The sequence below is a fragment of the Mus caroli genome, unplaced genomic scaffold, assembly GCF_978045245.1.
Source record: "Mus caroli unplaced genomic scaffold, Mus_caroli_1 scaffold_7, whole genome shotgun sequence".
NCBI classification, from domain to species: domain Eukaryota; kingdom Metazoa; phylum Chordata; class Mammalia; order Rodentia; family Muridae; genus Mus; species Mus caroli.
This window is the reverse complement of record NW_028227262.1, coordinates 63,658,630-63,681,051: the sequence shown is the minus strand read 5'-3', so window position 1 is coordinate 63,681,051 and position 22,422 is coordinate 63,658,630. Positions and strand designations below refer to the sequence as shown.

The following is a 22,422-nucleotide window of genomic DNA, read 5'->3' as shown; positions in this document are numbered from 1 at the left end:
AATGCTGTAAATGAGACATATGATCAGTAGTGCAAGTCTGTGTTTATGGTTTTAGAAGGAGAGTCTCGTGTTAGGTGGGCAGTAAGAAAGTAGTTTGGCCAGCAGCAGTTTAACAGACTTCCTTAGTTAACTCTCTCATTGTAATATCCTTGTCTGGGACACATACGGCTCCAATTTGTTCTTCGGTAAGTTGTTTTGTATTCTAAATCTATATATGCTTTCTCTCTGTTTTCTAATGAAAAATTTGGAGTTTATCTAAAGTCTAAGGGGAAAGACACTTACCAGGTCTTTAGTACTAAAACTTCCATTAGAGGTCTAAGTCTAAAGGGTATTTATTTGCCTCATTTATCTCTAATAGAATCTTTGTAAAGGAGACATAATAATCTTTAAGACATAGGAAATGTATTTTGGGTAGTAACTTGTACGTGGTTCAGGACTGGCTCGGAATCTTAAGGTTAACTGCTTGTGCGGTTCCTTGTACATTTGGATTCTGTCAAAATCTCCCTAGTTTTGCTTGTATTAGGTATCATAGAGGTGTTAGTAACAAGTACTATGGGGAGATAAAGAGATTTTGATTAGAAGAAAAATTAAGATTAATGATTTAAATACTATATTTAGATTGGCTTCTTTGGAGATAAATCTGTAGAGGATGGTTTAAAAAAACTCAGAATTTTAGTTTATTTATGGTGACACATAATTGTAATCTCTGTACTAGGAGGCTGAGGTGCAGAGATCATAAGTTTAGAATTACCCTGTGTAAACCTTTACTGCTATGAACAGATACCATGACCAAGACGACTCTTATAAGGACAACATTTCATTGGGGCTGACTTACAGGTTCATTATTATCAAGGCAGGAGCATAGCAGCATCCAGCAGAAGGAGCTGAGACTTCTATATCTTCATCTGAAGGCTGGTAGAAGTCTGGCTTCCAGGCAGCTCGCAGGATCTTAAAGCCCATATCCACAATGACACACTTCCTCCAACAAGGCCACACCTCCTAAGAGTGAGCCCAAGAATATTCAAACCACCACACCCTGGATTACATAGAAATACCCTGCTTTGGTAGATGGTCAGACTCTTCAATGAAATGGCCTCTTATCAACTAGTGTGTCACACACTTGAGACCAAATGCTCAGCTTTGTGTTGTGCATTAAAGGGCAGATATTGCGGTTTTCTTTACTTGAATAGTAATTTAAAAATTAACAGTTTCACAGTTTTTAAATCTCAACTGTTCTGTGATTTCTCTCTAGCCTGGAATCTAAAGTTTAATTTAGGACGTGACCGTGGATACTCCATTTCAGAATTAAATGAAGATGACAGGAGGAAAGTAGAAGAGATAAAAGCAAAGTTGTTTGGTCATGGAAGAGCAACTCACGTGTCTGAGGTATAAAACCTAGAAGTGCAAACTGAAACTGTGAAAGAGGGCAGTAGAGACGAGAGCGCTGCCTTACTGATGACTCCAGATGAGTTGCTATAATCTTGTGCTAAAGTCTTAGAGTCTTAATTCTCTAAAAGTTAAGATTGAAGGACTAGATTCTTTAAGTTTTGATTTATTCCAAAATTATCGTAGTAGTAAAACAATAATTGAGGTTTTTGCCAATGCATTTTTACAGTTGAGAGGTTAAACTTCTCCATTACATCTTATAATTCAGATGTAAGCTCAGATTCAGAAGTGTATGTTCTGTTTGAAAGTAGAGTTCAAGTAGTTTTATGTAAAACAGCTTTCTTTTTAATAGTGGTTCTTCCCCTGCCCCCCTTTAGTGGACTGTTTCTTGAATGGAAGCATTTATCTAAAAAAAAAAAAAAAAAAAAAAAAAAAAAATTCTTCCTGTGTTTCCTGTTTAGCTTTAGAAACAGAACATTAACAGATACCATTAAACTGGACATGGTAGCATGTACTTTAATCCTAGTATTTGGGAGGCTAAGTCCAGAGAATCACAAGTTCAAGGCCAGCAAGGGCTACTTAGCCAGATTGTATTTCAAAAACCAAACCAAATCAGCACTCCCCAACCCCTGAAAAATGACTTTGTTTTGGATCTTCTTCCCTAGACTTATCTTTATTTCTAATCCTGACATGGGTTGGCTTTCTGCTCTTCAGTATGCCTTTGAATTTTACATAGAACCAGCATGATGTGGGCTGGAGAAATGCCTCAGTGGTTAAGAGCAGTTGTCCTTGAAGAGTATCAGGGTTCAGTTCCCAGCATCCATATGGTAGTTCACAATCATCCATGACTCCAGTTCCAGGGGATCTGACACTGTCTTCTGGCCCCCAAAGTTACCAGACATACCTATAGTACACATATATACAGGTAAAACACTCATGTACAAAAAAACCGAAAATCAGATGTATTCATTCTTTATGAGGGTAAAGTTCCACATTGTAAATATACCACATTTTTTTTCTTCCACATCCCTATTGGACACCTTAAATACCATGTTTTGGCTATTAACAGTTGCTTTTAAAAAGAGGACCTCTTGCACATCTGTCAGTATGTTGACTTATAAGATTTTAGGAAGAATAGTGTAAAAATAGTGTTTGACAGGTACTAAAGCAATAAGAATTCAGAAAAAAATTTACATACATTAATTTTGTGGGGAGGGTGCCACAGTATGCCTGTGAAGGTCAGAGAACAATTTGTAAGATTCTATTCTTTTCTCTTGCTATGTTGGTTCTGGGGATTGAACTGAGTCAGGCTTGGCAGCAAATGTTTTTACTTCCTGGGTCATCTTGCCTCCCAAATACTCTAAAGAGTTTTTAAAGTAGAAAAATCATTATGAATTTGTTTACTATGAAAACTTGAAAGATGCCACAGGAGGAAGTAGGCCACTGAGAAAGAGAAATATAAATACATTTTAGATGAATACCAATATGTAATGATTTCTAGTTTTGAAAGTGGAGGAAATTTATTTCTCAGATTAAGGCATTTGTTTCCCAGTGTTCTGTCAGGAGGTTCCAGGTTAATCAGAAGCTGCACATTAAAAAATGGCAATTCCGTGTATTTTAAGTTTTTTTTTTTTTTTTTTTTTGGTTTTTCGAGACAGGGTTTCTCTGTGTAGCCCTGGCTGTCCTGGCACTCACTTTGTAGACCAGGCTGGCCTCGAACTCAGAAATCCGCCTGCCTCTGCCTTCCGAGTGCTGGGATTAAAGGCGTGCGCCACCACGCCCGGCGTAAGTTTTTTTTTTTAAGCCAACTATTGTTTTAAATTGTAGCATTTCATGCAGCTGTATGAAATGATATGGAGAGAGGATATGTGTCCTGCTGTATCCAGTTTCTTTACTGATCATGTCCTACAAAGGGGTTTTTTTGTTTTGTTTTGTTTTAGTTTGAGACAGGGTCTGGTTGACTTGGTATTTACTTTGTAGACTAGGCTGGCCTTGAATTCACAAGAGATGTGCCTACCTGTCTCAAGTGCTGAGATAAAAGGCATACACTACTTTGCCCAGCCAATGTCTTGCAAAATTTTAATGATCTTCCCCAGAGTTATGACATTTGCTTTATAGTCAGGATACTAAAAACTGATACTTCACAAACTGTCTGAGGCTGTCCTTATATATAATAGCTATATCTGTGCACCTCCCTTCTTACTTCTTCTGTAACACTTGTCAAACCCTAGTCTAGTCTTCATAAAATGAAGTCATATACATGCATTTTTTTGTGTGTATTGGCCTTTCTTATTTCAAATAACTGAAATATTTGAATTGAGACTAATTCACAGAGATGCCCTTTTTTGATGTTGAACATTCTTTTAATATCCTCATTTTTATATCCTGTTTATTGACTTTTTTTTTTTTTTTTTTTTTTTTTTTTTGGTTTTTTGAGACAGGGTTTCTCTGTGTAGCCCTGGCTGTCCTGGAACTCACTTTGTAGACCAGGCTGGCCTCGAACTCAGATATCCACCTGCCTCTGCCTCCCGAGTGCTTATTGACATTTTTATGTTGCTCTTCCTATTTGTGTGTTATGCTGGGGATCAAACTTATACATCATTCATGGTTGGGAAGTGCTTTACCACTGAGCTTCCCACAAGCCCCACTGCTGTTTGATTTTTTTCTTTTTTTGGTATGTGTTTGATATGAGTGTATATGTTCTTTTTAGGAATAATAATAATTTATTTAAGTAAATCTACTTAAGTTATTATTATTAACATCATCATCATCATTGGTTTTTCAAGACAGGATTTTTCCTGCATAGTCCTGGCTATCCTTGAACTTGCTCTATAGACCAGGCTGTCCTCCAACTCAGAGATCCATCTGCCTCTGCCTCCTGAGTGCTAGAATTAAAAGCATGCATCACCACACCTGACTACTTTTATTATTTTTAAGTATGTATATACCTGTGTGTCTGCATGTAGGCATGTGTACATGAATGTAGGTGCCCTTGGAGGCCAGAGGCATTGACTTCTTGGAGCTCAATTTATAGATGGTTGTGACCTGCTTGATTTGGGTGCTGTGAACTGCACATGGGTCCTGGAAGAGCAGTCAGTACTCTTAACCACTGTGAGCCATCTCTCCAGCTCCAAGTAGAACAATTTTTAAAGAGTTTCCTAAGTGTTCTTCATTATCATGGGCCATTTTATTCTGTAAAGTTTCATTTTTTTTTCCCTGCTGTTCCTTAATCTGTCTTATAGACAAAGAAGATAACACTTGTGGTTATTTTTAGCTTGGATATAAAACTAATCAGTATATGTCTATTGGATTACTTTTTATATTTTCTAGGGCTTACGGAGTCCACGAGGCATAAGATGTTTGCCTGAAGCTGTATGTAGTCGAATTATTATTGAGAGCCATGAGAAAGGATGTTTCAGGACTCTTACTGCTGAACAACCACGGCCAGACAGCTGCCATGGTGCTTTTCGATCTGTTGAACCTTCAGACTTGCTTAGAGGACATCGGAGCCCATCATCATGGAGAGGCAGGCACATCAACCTTTCCAGATCAATAGAACAGAGCAATCCCTGTTTCAAAGTAGGGAATTCCTTTCAGTTACAGAGTCATTCCCCATTTCAAAAACTTTTACCCGATGACATCAAAATTAGCAAGGGTGTTGGAATGCCAGTCCATGCATACATGGATCCCCAGCCATCAGAATTAGTAGAACCTACTTGTGTGCCAGCTAAAGAAATGGATTTTCCTTCCTCATCTCAAATACTGCCCCCTGAGCCCAAGAAGCAGTTCACTACTGCCATCACTTTTTCTTCTCACGAACACTCTGAGTGCATTTCTGATTCCTCTGGTTGTAAGGTTGGTGTTACTGCAGGTAGCCAGAGTAGTGGGCCATCTTTAGGGGTATTTAAGCCTCATATCCCCGAACAGCAGATTTCTCCTAGAGATCTTAAACAGAAAACCTCTTTGCAGTCATCACTTGAAAGGCATGGTTCTACACCGGTGACTATTTTAGCTGATGGTAGTAGGCAAAGGCAAAAATTACCTGTTGATTTTGAGCATTCTCATCAAAAAGAAAAACTCTTACAAAGATTAGATTTTAAAGTCAGCCATTCTGAACCCAATGTCAGTACAAATGTTAGCAATTTCAAGGAAGTTCAATTTTCTGGTAAGGATACCATTGTTAGCCAGGACAAACTAACTTCTACAGTAGAGGTAAAAGAGAAGAATGTAACTGTAACTCCTGATCTTCCTTCTTGCATTTTTCTTGAACAACAAGAGCTCTTTGAGGAAAGCCACACCCCACGTACAGATCGTCATATGAGAAAATACCCTTCTCCCTCTTGTCCAGAAATTGCTTCTTGCATTTTTCTTGAACAGCCAAAACTCTCTGAACAAAGCAAAGCCCCACATGTAGATCATGAAATAAGAGAAGATCACTCTTTCTTTCCTAAGTGCCAGGATTATATAGTTGCAGACCCTTCTCCCGATTTTCCTGATCAGCAACAATGCAAACCTCCAGACGTAGTTGGTCACACGAGAAGACAGAACTCTCTTCTTTCTCAAGGTCAGGATTATGAGTTAGAAGAGGTTCAACATATACCTCAGTCATACTTTTCTAATATGGTAAATGTTAAAGCCAAGGTCAGTCATGCGATCTCCCAGTCAGCCCCTGACCACTGTACAGCTGCATCTACTCCACCTTCAAATAGAAAAGCACTTTCATGTGTTCGTATTACTCTTTGTCCCAAGACTTCTTCCAAGTTGGATAGTGGAACCTTAGGTGAAAGGTTTCATTCATTGGATCCTGCTTCTAAAACAAGGATTAATAGTGAGTTTAACTCTGATCTGCAAATTATATCTTCAAGGTCATTGGAACCAACCTCCAAATTACTGACCTGTAAACCAGTAGCACAGGATCAAGAATCTTTAGTTTTTCTAGGACCTAAATCTCCACTGGACTTCCAAGTCGCACAGTCTTCTCTTCCAGATAGTAAGACTATTTTTCAGGACTTGAAAACCAAACCTCCTCAGAATAGCCAGATAGTAACCTCAAGGCAAACACAAGTGAACATTTCAAATTTGGAAGGATATTCCAAACCAGAGGGGACTCCAGTATCTGCAGATGGGTGAGTCACTGTGATAACAGGCAAACTGATGGGATTTGTAACAAAGAATTTTAAATAGTTAAGCAATCTGAAAGACTTTGGGGTTGGAGGAGGGCAATGTGATTTCTTTATAGAACACTGAATCTAACTGGTCTGGTCTTAAGAGGTATGTAAGTAAGTGAACATGTGAAGGTATTGTAAATGTGAAACGTGAAGTAACATGGGAAGAACTTTTTGTAAGATTTGTCATCAGATGTAAGAAATTGGAAACTTTGAAAAGAGCCATTGGTCAGCCGGTAGTATAATTACTACTTATTTTTATATTGGAGATTCTCTGAAGATCCTGGAAGGTAGCAGCATAAGTGGAGAGATTTACTTTGGCCATAGTTATAGAGAGGTCAAGTGATGTTTGCTTGTTTCAGTATCACATAGCAACAAGAGGATGAGGTGGAGGAGCCTCCAAGAAAATACCCACGGTGATCTAATTTCTCCCAACTATTTCCTACCTTACCATCTCCCAGTAGTCTGTTTATATTTTGAATTCATCAGTAATTTAATCTATCAGAGTTGTCATGATCTAATTAAATGCCCTCAAACACATCCAGTCATTTCTCAATCCAGTTAACTTCACAGTCAGGATTAACCTTATTTCTGCTTGCAATTTTACTCTCTTTGTATATAGTTCTCTCTCTCTCCTTTCTAGCTCACGATTTCTCTATTATATTTTGTATTTTTTAGAGACTTCCTTTAAAGCCCCATGACTTTACAGTGTTGTGTTATTCTGACACACAGCACTGTAGCCAGCCCGACAGTTAATGCATATGATTTTGATGTTCCTGGATGAGAAGCCTCTCTTACCTCGTGTTACAGCAAGGAAACTAAGTTCAAGGACAGGTTAATTAGATCTGTCTTACTCAATCAGTATTAGTAATTCATCGCTGATTTAGTTTTAACTTCATAAGTCTTTTTTATGGCTAAGGAGAAAGAATTACCTGTATGTAAATGGATGAGAAGGTAGCATACTACTTCTTCCCAGGGCTTGGGAAGAAGGAAGGAAGAAGGGTTTATTCAAAAATCTATGGGCTTGAGTGACATTGATACATAATCTCACTTAGTCTTGATGACATCTTGTTTCCTTGATTGACTCTAAAACACTAACATTGTTTCTTGTGCCAAATGATATTGGTGGGAGGAGAATTGCTCATCAGCAGTTCATTTTAACAAGGCAAGAACTTCTGCATAGTGGTGTTTTTTGCACATTCTTGAACACTACTAGTAACTTTCTGTTATCCACAATTTTGAACAAATTATTTAGTATCTTTGACACTCTTTTGAGATGTTGTAGAAGGAAAGTGTTGAGAAGTTGAAAAGTCCTTTACAAATCTGAAGTGATTAAGGACTGAATTTGGGTAAGAAATCAAAGGTGTCAACTTTTGGCTTGAATATTATAAATCATAAGTGGTGGATTTTATTTTAATGTTTAGAAATTAAAAGTAATGTTTAGAAATTAAAAGTATAGCAGATTTGTGTACAGTATTCATTATTCCCTTCAAGGTTTAAATGCCAACTTATTGGAGATGAGTTTCTTTAAAATTGAGATAAAAATATAAACAAGAAAATAAATTATAAGTATGAACTAATAAAGAAGCTCCTTATTGAGAATATACTAACTGCTAAGCTTCATGTTTACAGTGCTTACTCAGTTCCTGGGTTTAAAACCTTGAAAATTAAAGGAGAGAGAGAGAGAGAGAGAAGAGAGAAGAGAGAAGAGAGAGGAGTGAGGAGAGAGATCCTTGAGACTTGTTGGCCAATCAGTCTAACCGTCAGTAAAAGGGGTTACGAGCAATGACATCCAGTAACAAATCTGGAGCTTACTTCAGGGTTTGTAAATAGATGAAATACTATGCTGCATACAAAAGAAAAGAATTTGGGCTGGAGAGATGGCTCAGTGGTTAAGAGCACTGACTGCCCTTCCAGAGGTCTTGAGTTCAATTCCCAGCAACCACATGGTGGCTCACAACTATCTGTAATGGGATCTGATGGCCTCTTCTGGTGTGTCTGAAGACAGCTACAGTGTACTCATATAAATAAAAATAAATAAATCTTAAAAAAAAAAAAAAGAAAAAAGCAAAGAGTTCTTTAGAGAACTGGCTAATTCTGGGCTGGAGTGGGAGTAGGGCAAAATCCTGAAATCACTGCTCTCAGAAACTGAGTAACTTAAGCACTGAATTACAACTCAAAGTGTGAAAGAGATATGACTGAGTCTGTACTGATGTAAATAATTAAAAGAGGGATAAATGAATGGACGAGGAGCAATACTTCTTACAGAGAATATCAGTTATAGAAGTTTCTCTTGGCTGGGCTGGGAATATACAGTTCATCGTAGTGGGGGAAGGGACAGTGATGGAAGTGGCAGGAATTATGATGGCAGGATGTGAGGGGGATTGTTACATCTCAGCCGACCAGCACAAATTATATTGACTCTCATCATTATATCATAACATGTTACATAGTTTTAATTTGTTACATGATTGAAAACCATCACTTGAATTACTTAGTAAGGCTGTAGCAGCTACATGTTACTATTTTTTTTTGGTGTGTGTGTTTTTAATCAGTTATTTATTTATGATATGTTAGCATCTTGAATGAAATAAGACACATCTTTCCATCCATAAACTGAGATAATACTATTACAAATTATTGAATTGACTATAAGGTCAATTCAAATCTCCAAAGGTAAGAAACAGATTGTTAAGATAATAAAAACAAGAACAACATTTGTATAGCTAAAATACAAAAATAGGAAAAAGAATGTTTATGGATTTAGATAGAATATAAGAAATTCTAACATTTTAATTAACTGATATATGTACCTCGTAGGGTTGGAAGTAGATTTTTATCACCCCTCCACTTGTACCCATGGCAGTGTAGCCTGCCTGCTTTCCCATCCCATACCCTTGTCTGTATCCCAGAAGGACGGCTCTAATTGGGGACACTGGTGAGATTTCTGCCCTAATGCTCATGTCAGCTGGGAACCCCCTAAAGCCCTGCAGATGTGGGCTCAGTCCCAGCATGTTAGAGCCTCATCTTACATGTTACTATTTTTAGGCTTTTTCTCTATGTAATTAAATATGTTCTGAGATTCTTTAAAATTATATAAATATCTTAGTATTTAGCAAATTCAGCTTATTATTTATAACTATACAGAATCATGCTTTCTTATCTGAGTGGCTTATGACTTACTGTTTTTATTTTTAATATTCTCTCTCTCTCTCTCTCTCTCTCTCTCTCTCTCTCTCTCTCCCCCCTTATTCTAGGCCTTGAACACACAGAAATCTGCCTGCCTCTTCCTTCTAAATGCTGGAATTAAAGACGTGCACCACACCCAGCCTCTTTCTGTTCTCATAGACTCTTCCCTGTAGTTCAACCTTGTCATCACCCTGCCTCACATATTGGGGTTCTTGGTGTGTGCCATGAGCCCTGGCTATTTATGCTGCTTTGCATTTTCCTTTTTATTTGAAATAAACACAGAGTAACAGAAAAATAGTTCTGAGAAGCTGAATGTGGTGACTCAGGCATCTGTGAAGCTGAGGCAAAAGAAGGGTTGTCATAAATTCTAAGCCAGCTTGGCCTATATATTAAGTTATAGAGTAAAACTTTCAAGGGCTGGAGAGATGGCTCAGGGGTTAAGAGAGCTGACTGCTCTTCCAGAGGACCTGGTTTTAATTCTCAGCACCCACATGGCAGCTCATACCGGTCGGTAACTCCATATCTGGCATTCTCACTCAGACATACATTCAGGCAAGACACCAATGCACATAAAATAAAAAACAGAAAAAAAATGTTTAAAAAAATAACTTTCAAAGAGATAAAGCTAGCAGTGGTGGTGAACATGTCTAATCCCAGCACTCAGGAAGCAGAGGCAGGCAGATCATTCTTGAGTTCAAGGCCAGCCTGGTCTACAGAACTAGTTCTAAGACAGCCAAGACTACACATTAAACCCTGTTTTAGATGGGTTAATGATCTTCAGCTACCAATTAAAACCTGAGATCTTTTTAAGGCCATCCTTGACCTTCTTCCTATATTAATAGAGTTCTTATATCTTTTATTATACTCACTAGTTATTTGATACTTTTATAGTATCATGTATGATATTTCTATATTTTAAATTTATAACTTTCCTGAGATGGAAATTTTTAATGGATTTTAAAGCATTTTTTTTATCTTATATCTGGCAATTTAAAAAGTCAGTTTTATTCTCAGGTTATATAGTATTTTTTATTGGTTATGTACATGATATTTACGGCTTTTTACATTTTGACTCATTTACCTTTTTTTTCTATTTCTTTCTGCCCACTAACACTTTCTGCATATCACTAACAGTTTACTAAAATGTTGAATAGGAATGTTGAGTTGAAACCTTATTTTGTTGCTATATAAAATGATTATTCACATTTCACTCTTAGGATGGTTGTTCAGATATAAAGTTTTAAAAGTTTTTCTGTGTTTTGGGTATGTTCATTTTTTTCTAATGCAACACACTATGTTTCCTTTCCTTTCCTTTTTTTTTTTTTTAATTTTTATCTTTTTTGGAGTTAGAGAAAAGCACCACCAAAAGAAACTAGATTTATTTTTGAAAACTTTATATTTGTAGAAAATATAGTCACAGAATTCCTTCCAGGAATCACTCAGCTTCTATTTCTTTCTTTTTTTTAATTTAATTTTTTTTTGTAATTCACCTTTTACACTCCATATTCCATTCCCCGCCCCTCCCCATCCATCCTCCGATTGCTCCACATCCCACATCTTACCCCCCACCCCCCATCTCCACATGGATGCCCCTACCCCCTAACCCCAACCTCTAAACTCCCTGGGACCTCTAGTCTCTTCAGGATTAGGTACTTCATCTTTGAATGAACACAGACCTGGAAGTCCTCACTGTATGTGTGCTAGGGGCCTCATATCAGCTGGTGTATGCTGTCTGTTTGGTCCAGTGTTTGGGAGATCTGGGTGGGGGTGGGGGTCCAGATTAATTGAGACTGCTGGTCCTCCTACAGAATTGCCCTTCTCAGCTTCTTTCAGCATTCCCTAATTCAACAGCAGGGGTCAGCTGCTTCTGTCCATTGGTTGAGTGTGTACAAATAACTGCATCTGACTCTTTCAACTGCTTGTTGGGTCTTTCGGACGGCAGTCATGATAGATCCCTTTTTGGGAGCATTCCATAGCTTCAGTAATAGTGTCAGGCTTTGGGACCGCCCCTTGAGCTGGATCCCACTTTGGGCCTGTCGCTGGACCTTCTTTTCCTCAGGCCTCTCTCCATTCCATCCCTGTAATTCTTCCAGATAGAAACAATTATGGGTCAGAGGTGTGACTGTGGAAGGTTCTATGAGCTTTTTTTGACCACAGAAGCATTCTGACCACAGCAGCAAATATACCATGAAGCTGTAACATTAGCAATAGGAGATGCTCACAGGGCACTTCAGCTTGTGGAGCCTTTTGAATCCTGTGGCTGTATCTTGTATATCAGTCCCACTTGGGAGAGAGAAGAAAGCAATCACGTGTGTGTGTGTGTGTGTGTGTGTGTGTGTGTGTATGTGTGTGTTGGGGGGGGGACTTGGGATGGGATGGCAGACAGAGAGCAGGCCTCTTCCTGTACACAAAAGTCAATTTAAAAATTAAGATCTCGGCATAAGGCTTAAGCCTTTAAAACTCCTGTAGGAAAGTATAGAAGAAGTACTTCAAGACATGGGCACACATGGTCTTTGACTTCCTGTGGCTTAGGAGGTTAGAGCAAGAGTTGATAGACTACATTTCAAGTTAAAAAGCTTCTGCAGAGAAAGGAAATTTTAATCAGAATGAAAAGATAGCATATAGAATGCAAGAAAATCTTTCCATATATTCATCTGACTGGAACTACTATCTGGGAAATAGTAGGAACTCAAAAAAGTATGCATCAAAACTCTTATCACCCAATCAATAAATGGAAAAAATGAGCAATTCTCTAAAGAGTAAATACAAATGCTCTATAAATTTATGGAAAAATACTTGGTATCTTTACCCATCAGGAAATGCAAATCAGAACTAGGCTGAGATTCCATTTCACTCTAGTCAGAGTAGCTGATATCAAGAAATCAAACAAATGCTGGCAAGGATGCAGGGGAAGGGGACAGTATTGGTGGGGATATAAATTTTAGTACAGCTGGTGTGGAAGGTAATGTGGCAGTCCTCAAAAACCAAAACTGTAGTACCTTAGGATCTAATTCTACCAGTTCTGGGAATATAAGTTTACCACTGAAGAAAACTGAGTATCTGTGCTGACGACTGTACTATCTACAATAGTCAGGTCACAGGATCAGACTCGATGTTCAGCAGGGGATAAATGAATAAAGAAAATATGCTATCTATAAAAAATGGAGTTCTATTCAGCCATGAAGAAAACTGAAATGAAGTCCTTTGCAGGAAAATGAGTAGAGGTAGAGATCATTAGCTAAGCTTGAGACATGCCAGATGCAGGCACACATATTACATCGAACTTTCTCTCATACATAGACTCTAGATTTTAAAACAATATGGAAGTTAAGAAAATTAGATGAAATAATCGTTTTGGGAAGGGAGAACTTGTGAGTGAGGAACTTGGCTGAAATCTCTTAAGTATTGAAGGTACAGCTTGGCTTTTCTTAGATGTTGGTTAGTAAGTAATAGAGTAAGAAAAGTAAGTTTTTTAAAATGTTAATTTATTTAACTTTATTATCATTTTGCATGTGCACAGAGTTATTATTAATTAGATCATTAGCAACTTAACTAGCAGTGGTTACCCTGAATAAAATTAACTCTTCCACATTTGAAGCACCTAACCTTCAAGAGACTGGAGGCCCCAGGGAGTTTAGAGGTCAGGTGGGGGTGGGAGTGGGGGCATTCACATGGAGGTAGGGTGGGGTGGGGAGGGGTGAGGAATGAAATATGGAGTGTAAAAAATGAATTACAAATAAAATTAAATTTAAAAAGAAAGAAATAGGAGAAGCTGCATGATTGCTAGAAGGAATTCCGCGTGTATATTTTCTCTTCCACATTCATCAGCCATTAATTGCCAGTAGCTTCTCATCAAGAAGTGGGCTGTTATTGCTGGAATATTGACACATCAGAACCTGTATGTGTCTTGTGCGGGTACCACAGCTGCTGTGAGATTTTTACTACAATGGCCGTTATATCCAAAAGACAGTATTTCAGAGCACTGCTCCCATTTCCAGCTCTTACATTTTGCCCACCACCTCTTCTGCAATGAAGGAAATGATTTAATGATAAAATTTTAATATGAAAAGAAGTAGAGATTATTTGTTGAAAAAATCTAGCATTTCTGTATTATAAAAATGAGAAAGTATGTTTGGCAGAGAACACTAGTATAATGGCCAAGTGGCCATTTGATAAAGTAAGTATGGATCAGCCAGCTCTGTTCTTATAACTAAGAATACTGGAGAACATATCCAAAGGCAATTCAAGTGCTGTTGGTGTCCTTTCTGCTGCTAACCCAAAGTGCAGGGACTTGGGGTCATTATTTCAAAGGAGACATTTCAGGTCTTTGTGTTTGTGCTTAATGCTCAGTGCTGTCCTACAGATTTTCTGTCCCATATTCTATGTCACTTCACTCCTTCAACATCTCAGGTGTGGCTCTAGAACCCCATGTATGTGCTATACCCAGCAACATTGTGGTGAAGTGATTAAGAGAGCCACTGAGAGAAGGGTCATTGGGAGAAGCCCTAAAGGCTGCCAGAGTCACAGGGGCGAGAGGTCAGAGTTTCTGTTCAAGATTATTGAGATTTAAGATTTGAGATTTCCCTTTCTCTCTTTCCCTTATGGAATGATACTGTTGTATTTGGGAAGGACATACTATGTTTTATGTCATTGGTTCATAGTTGGAGAACAGTTTGTCTGCATATAAATTGTACATTGAATCTCCCTCTGATGAAGGTAGTACTTAGATGACACTCAGGACTTAACCTCAGAGATTTTACTGTAATGTGTTAAGACTATAGGGATGGAATGAGTATATTTGCATGTGAGGACATGAGTTTTGGAAATCAGGAACAGAATGTGGTAGTTTAAATACTTAGTTTCTTCAAAAGTCACATATTAAAATCTAATCCCTACTACAATGGTGTTTGGAGCTATGGCATCAAAGAAGTGTTTAGGGTGAGAGTGAATGAGCTCAATGCCTTTATCCAAAGACGTCCCTCCCATCATGGACGCATGGCAGCGTCTATGAACCAGGAAATAGAGGTCCTCACAAGACACAGCATCTCACTGCCTCATTGTCCTTCTGAGCCTCCAGACTGGTAATCAGTGAGTTCTGTTTAAAGGCCACACAGCCTGTGGATTTTGCTATGACAATGCAAGTATCTCTAGCCCTCTTCAGTATATGACAATTCTTTTTCCTTCCTTGTTTTTAAATGGACTTGGCAATTTTGAAGAATGCCAGACATTTGTTAAATAGATCCTCCGTTCCAGTTTGATTGATGTTTTCTTGTGATTAGACTGAAGCTTTAAATCTGAGGAAAGAATACCACAAATGAAATTTATCCTCACATCGGATAGGGGGAATTAAACCCACAAGTATAATGTGATGTCATCTTTGCTCAGTAGGTAGATGGGTTTCTCACTTTTTAGGCTGTATTCCTTGAGATCCAGCCTATACTTGGGGGTTTGTGAGTTGGAGTTAAGCCTTACCTTCTTTGGTGTGTGCATGTTCTGTGGAATTTTTCATAAGCAAAACTAGCCTTCCTAGATGTTTGTTTATTCAATCATTCATTTACTTTGTTTTAACATGAATTCTCAATAATCTTGATTAAATACACACAGACACACCCTTTAGAACTTCTGGTTCTGCCGGGCATGGTGGCGCACGCCTTTAATCCCAGCACTCGGGAGGCAGAGGCAGGGGGATTTCTGAGTTCGAGGCCAGCCTGGACTACAAAGTGAGTTCCAGGACAGCCAGGGCTACACAGAGAAACCCTCTCTCGAAAAAACAAACAAACAAAAAGAACTTCTGGTTCTACCATTATGATTCCTTTATGGGAAGATTTTGTTTCATGTTTATCTTTGTGTCCTCTGGGCATTTAATATAGTTTATATTAATTTTCAAATTAAACAAATAAATGAGTCTATTAATTTTAACTAAGAAGTACTGTTTCTTCAGTTAAATTACATAAAGGTATTAGAAATTAAAATGATTTTGGAATAAATAATAAACATATGCTTGATCCATTTTTACTATATATCTTACAAAATGAAGAATACTATGGAAATAGGTTGTTAACATGCGAGATCACTATACTTACAATTGCATAGTTACTTAAATATTCCTTGCCAAAGATATGAGCAGTTTTGTCTGTTTTTGTTGTTGTTAGTTCACAAGAACAGAGTAAGGTTTCCTTTACTACGTCCTTTGGAAAGTTATCATCTGATGCCATCACTCAGATAACAACAGAAGGTCCAGAAAAGACCACATTTTCATCTGAAATTGTTATTCATGCGGATGATCGTGGACAGGGCATTCTAGACCCCATGGCCCAAAAGCTATCCAGGTTTGCCTCATCATCCTTAGTGCAGCAAATCCCAGCTTCTCATGGCAAAGACGGTAAGAGGATATAACTGAATTTTACATCATTAAACCAACTTATGTGTAATTATCTTTAAAATGTTAATTGTCTTTCTCATCATTAAACCTAATTTTAATATCAGCATTATGCTACAATATTACTGTATTCAGTTTTTGTTTGCATACCTGTGAAAAGAATAGGATTTTCATCTTTATTTTAAATAGAGTTAATAAGAGTATATGAAATTCATGCTGCTATGGCTGACTGACTTTGTCCAGTGATTTTTGTAAAAATAAACTTAGCATGTAAGAACTGTTGGCATTTGGTTCATAGTAATATGGCTTTAACTATGTATTGTAATAGCGTATTTCTTGCTTATGAAATAACCATCCGAGCCTGGCGGTGGTGGCACACGCCTTTAATCTCAGCACTTGGGAGGCAGAGGCAGGCGGATTTCTGAGTTCAAGGCCAGCCTGGTCTACAAGTGAGTTCCAGGACAGCCAGGGCTACACAGAGAAACCCTGTCTCGGGAAAAAAAAAAATGTGTATGAAATAACCATCTGTTACTCAGGAATGCTGTATGCTGTATGGAAATGTGCATACATGTGAACCCCGACACATGTGAACAAGAACATACACATGTACACATAACCATATACACACATACATGAAAAGAAAACAAATCTCTAATGGATGCTGGTGATATAGCTCACTGATAGTGTATACATATCTAACATGTACATACCAGTTCGTATGATTACCAAATATATATGCATTCACACATACTCTAACATACAGGTGTGTATGTATTTTCAGTAGTTTAAAATAACAGACATCTGGGGGGGTGGGTATGGGGGACTTTTGGGATAGCATTGGAAATGTAAATGAGGAAAATACCTAATAAAAAATATAAAAAAAAAAAACCAGACATCTGTCTTCATATCTCAGGCCTTTGAGCCAGTTGGAGTTTTGCCCCAGGTGGCAAAAGTATTTTCGATGTGCCTCCAATGCCTGTTTCTGAGATCCAGGCTATGGGACAATTTGTGTCTTGCCTAGAATTTGTAGCTGTCATGATGGTAGCAGAACCACAAGAAAGGAGACCTAACTGAAAAAAATTTAAACCTACATTTATATCAGAGTTCTCTGTATATGAATAGGATAAAATTAATACTCTTCTTATAAAACAGAAAAATTGAATTGAAACTTTTACTTTATGATGAGTATATAAACAGAAGAAAAACATGGATAGAGTCTACATCAAACTGATGATTTTTTAAAGAATTATTTATTTTATGTATATGAGTACACTCTTGCTGTCTTCAGACACACCAGAAGAGGTCGTTGGATCCCATTACAAATGGCTGTGAGCCACCGTGTAGTTGCTGGGAATTGTACTCAGGGCCTCTGGAAGAGAAGTCAGTGCCCTTAACCACTGAGCCATCTCTTCAGCCCCCAAACTGATGATCTTTGAATAGTCAGATCTTAACTTTTTCGCTTTGATGTCTTTTTAGCTTTGATATATACCTTGTGACTTTTTAAAATGCCAGATAACTTGCTTGTTTATTTTAATTAACTGTGTCATGTATTTCCCATCTCTAGAATTCTGTCTTCTGTTGAAAGCAAAGGTGAATTTATGTTTAGATCATTCATGTATTTCAAGAAATGTGAGCACTGCCTGGCAGGTGAAAGGTACTCGGTGTGTATTTGGAGAGTCATTGCTTTCTTACTAACAGCTCTGATATTTTCCTTCTCAGCCCAGCCTGTGCTGTTACCATATAAGCCATCTGGTAGTTCGAAGATGTATTATGTTCCACTGTTAAAAAGAGTTCCTTCATATCTGGATTCCAAATCTGATACCACTGTTGAGAGCTCACATTCAGGTATTATGCAAAAATTATTCAAGATTTTATTTTTAGAAACACTGTGTGCTGGCTGGTTGATTATGAAATTTTTTTAGTCAAATATGGTGGTTTTCATGCCTTAAGCAACCTCTGATTCATAATAAGTGAGTTATTTGAGACTTTGTGTAAGAGAAAAAAAAAGGCTAAATTGAGTTGACAGCTGCCTGTGTAGGTATTAAAGCCCCTTTAGAATAAGCACAGAGCCAGAGACTTGGAAGACTTACTGGTTTCAGTTGTTTAAAGCAGTCTTCACATAGGCATTAGCTCACTACCACACTAATTCAGTAGGAACTTTAATGGCCATATACAATCAAGTGTAGTCTTTAGCCCTGGTTCAGAGGCTACTAAACAATATAAAACAATAACAAATCCTGAGGTGGGAGTAGAATGTGACTTTCACATTTGGTATATTATATTATTTAAGTGTCCACCTTGCAACAAAAATTAAAAAGGAAAAACACAAGATACAATATGTTCCATACACAGGAAAAAAGTGCTTGAGGAATCCCAGACATTGGACTTAATACACAAATACTTAACTAATTAAAGTGTTTAGTAATCTAAATGAAACAACTTTTGAAGAACTAAGGAAAAATATAAAAACATTGTCTTACCAGATAATGTTCTAAAGAGATAGGATTTATTAGAAGGGACTATAATATAATTTTTGACTTGAAAAGCACAAATTTATTTTCTAGAGGAACTCAACAGATGAAGTTCAGGCAGAAGAGACAGTGAACCTAAAGATAGGTCCATTGAGATGATTCCGTGTGGTGTGTGAGAAATAGACAAAAGAGAAAAAGAATGGAACCCCAGAGTTCTATGGGGCACCATTAAGTTGCCTGTGGAGGGACTAAAAGGTAATAGAAATGGTGTGCTGTCTCAGTGAGAAATCACTGTCTGCTTAGAAATGAAGGAAGCGCTTCCTACTAAAGCATCTGATCATAGGAGCTGGCACTGAGCAGCAGCAGACTTCCTAACCTCTGTACACTTTAGGTGCACGCATCCTATAGACAGTCATGCTTACATCCCTGCCCCAGGCTATGATGAAAACAGTTTCAGAGGAAACAAGAGACTGCAAGTCTGGCCATTTAGGCAGATTTGCACACGCAAAGTTATTACATTTTGCAAGATTTATTTTAAATATACCAGTGTTCTTTTTCAAGTAGTTGCTACCCACTGTTGTCTTGCTCACCTGGCAGATTATGTCTTTCCTGATAAGAGCTCAGAGTACTTAAGGGCAGACCTCCCCTTGAGCTTCCCTTTTGGGCAGTGGTTACAGTCTTCCTAATACAGTTCCTCATGTTGTAGTGACCCCCAATCATAAGATTATTTTTGCTGCTACTTTATAAATATAATTTTACTACTGTTATAAATTGTAATTTAATAGTTTTGGAGATAGGGATTTCTGGAAGGGGTGAGACTCACAGGTTGAGAGCAGCTACTTTAGAGGCATGCCTTTGTTGTGAGAATGGAGCCTGGTGGCAGCCGGTCAATACTAATGAGTAAACATTTACATTGTGGCATCCTAAATTTTGCTTATCCCTAACAGACCTTGGTAGCACATTACCAGTCTTAGATAATTTGGAGGCTAAATTCTACATGAATAACTACATGAATAACTTAAGCAAATTTATTAGTAAGTTCTTTATAATATCAATTCTATCACTGAGTTTCTTCTACATTAAACTGAAAAGAGAGACAGAAACAGAGAAAAGAATATTTGAACATGTGATGACCCTAAATTTCTTAAATTTGATGAGAACTGAAAAACTTAGAGCTCCAAGTAGGAAAACCACAGGACAGCATTTAGATATGTGTGAATCAAACTGTCCAAACCCAGGTCAGAGAGAGGCTCGAGAGCATTCAGAAAGAAGTAACTCTGGAATGAGATCCTCAAAGAGTTGACAGAAATGGGGAGCAGAGAGGGGAGAAAGAGGGAAGAAGAGATGAAGGATTAGGCAATAAACCCAATAAAAACCAAACAGGGAAACTGCACCTCCACCAAGATTCAATATCCAGCAAAACTAGTCTCTAAAACAAAGAGAAAGTTTACACAGGAGATGTTTTTGTTGTTGTTGTTGTTGTTTTTTGTTTGTTTTTAATAACTCTTGGCATTTACCCAAATACACTGTTGTAAATTAAAGTACAAATGGTAATTCCCAAGACAAGACAATTTTATGAAAAAAACTAAAAAATGCATAGTAAAAAAAAATTCAGTATTTAAAGGCCATAGTAGCAAATATCCTTTTTTGAACAGAAAAATTTCACAGGAGAGAAATTGAGAAAAAAAACCTACACATTCAGATTTATTAAACAGGAATAAAATGGACTTAAGTTTTACATTATCTGTAATCAAATATTAGTGCATTAAAATATAAGACAGATATCAGCAGAGTAGTTAAGACATGATCTGACTATAGTCTAATTTACAGAATTCTCATGTTAAATTCAGAAACAAATAGGACAAAAAGAAGATGGAAAAAATTATGCCATGGAGTTTAGCTGTAGTAATATTAAATGAAGTGGACTTTAATGAAAGCTATTTCTAAAAGACAATGACATTTTATACTTAAAAAAGGATCCAAAATCCATCAAGGAATAACATATATGTAACAACATAGAGAAAACGAAAGTTTAAAAAAAAAACTAACATAATGGGAGAACTGAGCAATAAATAGTCTGAGCTATTCACAGTCATGTAATCTATGAGTTGATGTGAGCAAAATGTGTGAAATAAGGCTGTGTGGTGAGAATTACAGAGTTGGTTACTAGTGTTGATTGTGAATCCATTACATACTGCTAAATCATGCACACATTTACATTGGTAGCCTTTATGTTATGTGAATAATATATCTATTAAACTGTTTTTGTTTTTGAGAGAAGGTTCCTCTGTAGCCCTGGCTGGCCTTGAACTCAGATCTGCCTGCCTGTGCCTCCAGAGCACTGGAATTTAAGGCATGTGCCATCATGCCTGGCAGTTTTTATTTATTTGCTTTATGTGTATGAGTTCTGGGTGGTGGCACACGGGAGGAGGAGGCAGACAGAACAAAACAAAACACCAAAACCAAAACTATATATGAGTGTTTTGCCATCGTGCATGTGTGTGTGTGTGTGTGTGTGTGTGTGTGTGTGTATACACTAGCACATGCGTGCTTGGTGCCTGCGAAGGCCAGAAGAGGGGGTTTAATCCCCTGGAACTGGACCTAGGCATGGTTGTGGGTACTGGCAATGAATCCCAGTTCCTCAGCAAGAGCAACAAGCGCTCAGAACCTCTGGGGCGTCTTTCCAGACAGTGTTTCAACTTTTTAAGAGGGGGAGTAGGAATAAATAAAAGGAAAACTTCCTGAAAATGTAACATTTGACTTCACTTTTTTTTTAAGATTTACTTATTTATTATATCTAAGCACACTGCAGCTGGCTTCAGACACTTTTCTTCTGTTTCCAGCCCCACTCTCTCCAATCCCGCTCGCTCCGGCCTAAAGATTTATTTCTTTATTAAATGTAAGTACACTGTAGCTATCTTTAGACACCCTAGAAGACAGTATGAGATCTCACTATGGATGGTTGTGAGTCACCATGTGGTTGCTGGGAATTGAACTCGGGATCTTTGGAAGAGCAGCCAGTGCTCTTAACCGCTGAGCCATCTTTCCAACCCTTGACTTCACATTTTAAAATCTTTTTTTTTTTTTTAATATTAACAAAGGGTTAAAATTAACACGAAAGAAATTGAATTGGTGATGTGGGCAACTTGAAACTGTCTAAAAAGCACAAAAGAAAAGGAAAACCAAAAGTTGAACATAAGAAAATAAGATCCATTAGAAACAGTGTTAACTCCCAACCAGGAATTGCTTTGTAGACAACATGATGTGAGCAGAAGTAATATTCAGGGTCTAATTGGAAGTGTTTTTCTCTCAAATCAAATCAAATAAAACAAAAACATTACATGTAGATTGAGACATCATTTATAATTCCAACAGAAATCAATAACAAGAGACTGAAGTGCATATTCTACATTTTAACTTAAACATCTTGTAAATCTGTAAGATTTAAGATTTTAAAACATTTTTATTTTATGTGTATGAGTGTTTATTGACTGTTTGGACACCGTGTGTGTGCATCGTTCTTCAATGCCATAAGAGGGCATTAGACCCCCTGGGGCTGCAGTGACAATTATGAGCTGTCATGGGTTCAGGAAATTGAACCCAGGTCTTGGAAGACTGGCCTGTGCTCTTTGACTGCGGAACCATCTCACCAGCTTCTAAGCTTAAATTGTATAGTTACTGGGACAAGATTATCTTTTTTTTTTTCTTAAAATAATTTATAAATGAGCTGAAAATGATCTGTATTTAATGGAGAAAAAATATAAATCAAGTATTTGTTACTTTAATGCATATTCATCAAACAGTTTGGCCATAAAAAGACCTTTTTCGCCAG

At 37.5% G+C, this 22,422-nt stretch overlaps 1 protein-coding gene across 6 annotated transcripts in view; it reads left to right on the top strand.

The window, feature by feature from the left end:
- LOC110295677 (ALMS1 centrosome and basal body associated protein) overlaps positions 1 to 22,422 on the top strand; it is a 108,773-nt gene that overhangs the window by 41,299 nt on the left and 45,052 nt on the right. For all 6 annotated transcript variants that reach the window (XR_015047609.1, XM_085840467.1, XM_085840466.1 and 3 more), the window contains 4 exons: positions 1,253 to 1,386; positions 4,717 to 6,512; positions 15,893 to 16,122; positions 17,839 to 17,964. Coding sequence is in view for 5 of the 6 variants with exons in the window: in XM_085840467.1 (XP_085696593.1) it covers positions 1,253 to 1,386; positions 4,717 to 6,512; positions 15,893 to 16,122; positions 17,839 to 17,964 (2,286 nt within the window). In the remaining variant the exon portion in view is untranslated. The remainder of the gene's footprint in view (positions 1 to 1,252; positions 1,387 to 4,716; positions 6,513 to 15,892; positions 16,123 to 17,838; positions 17,965 to 22,422) is intronic.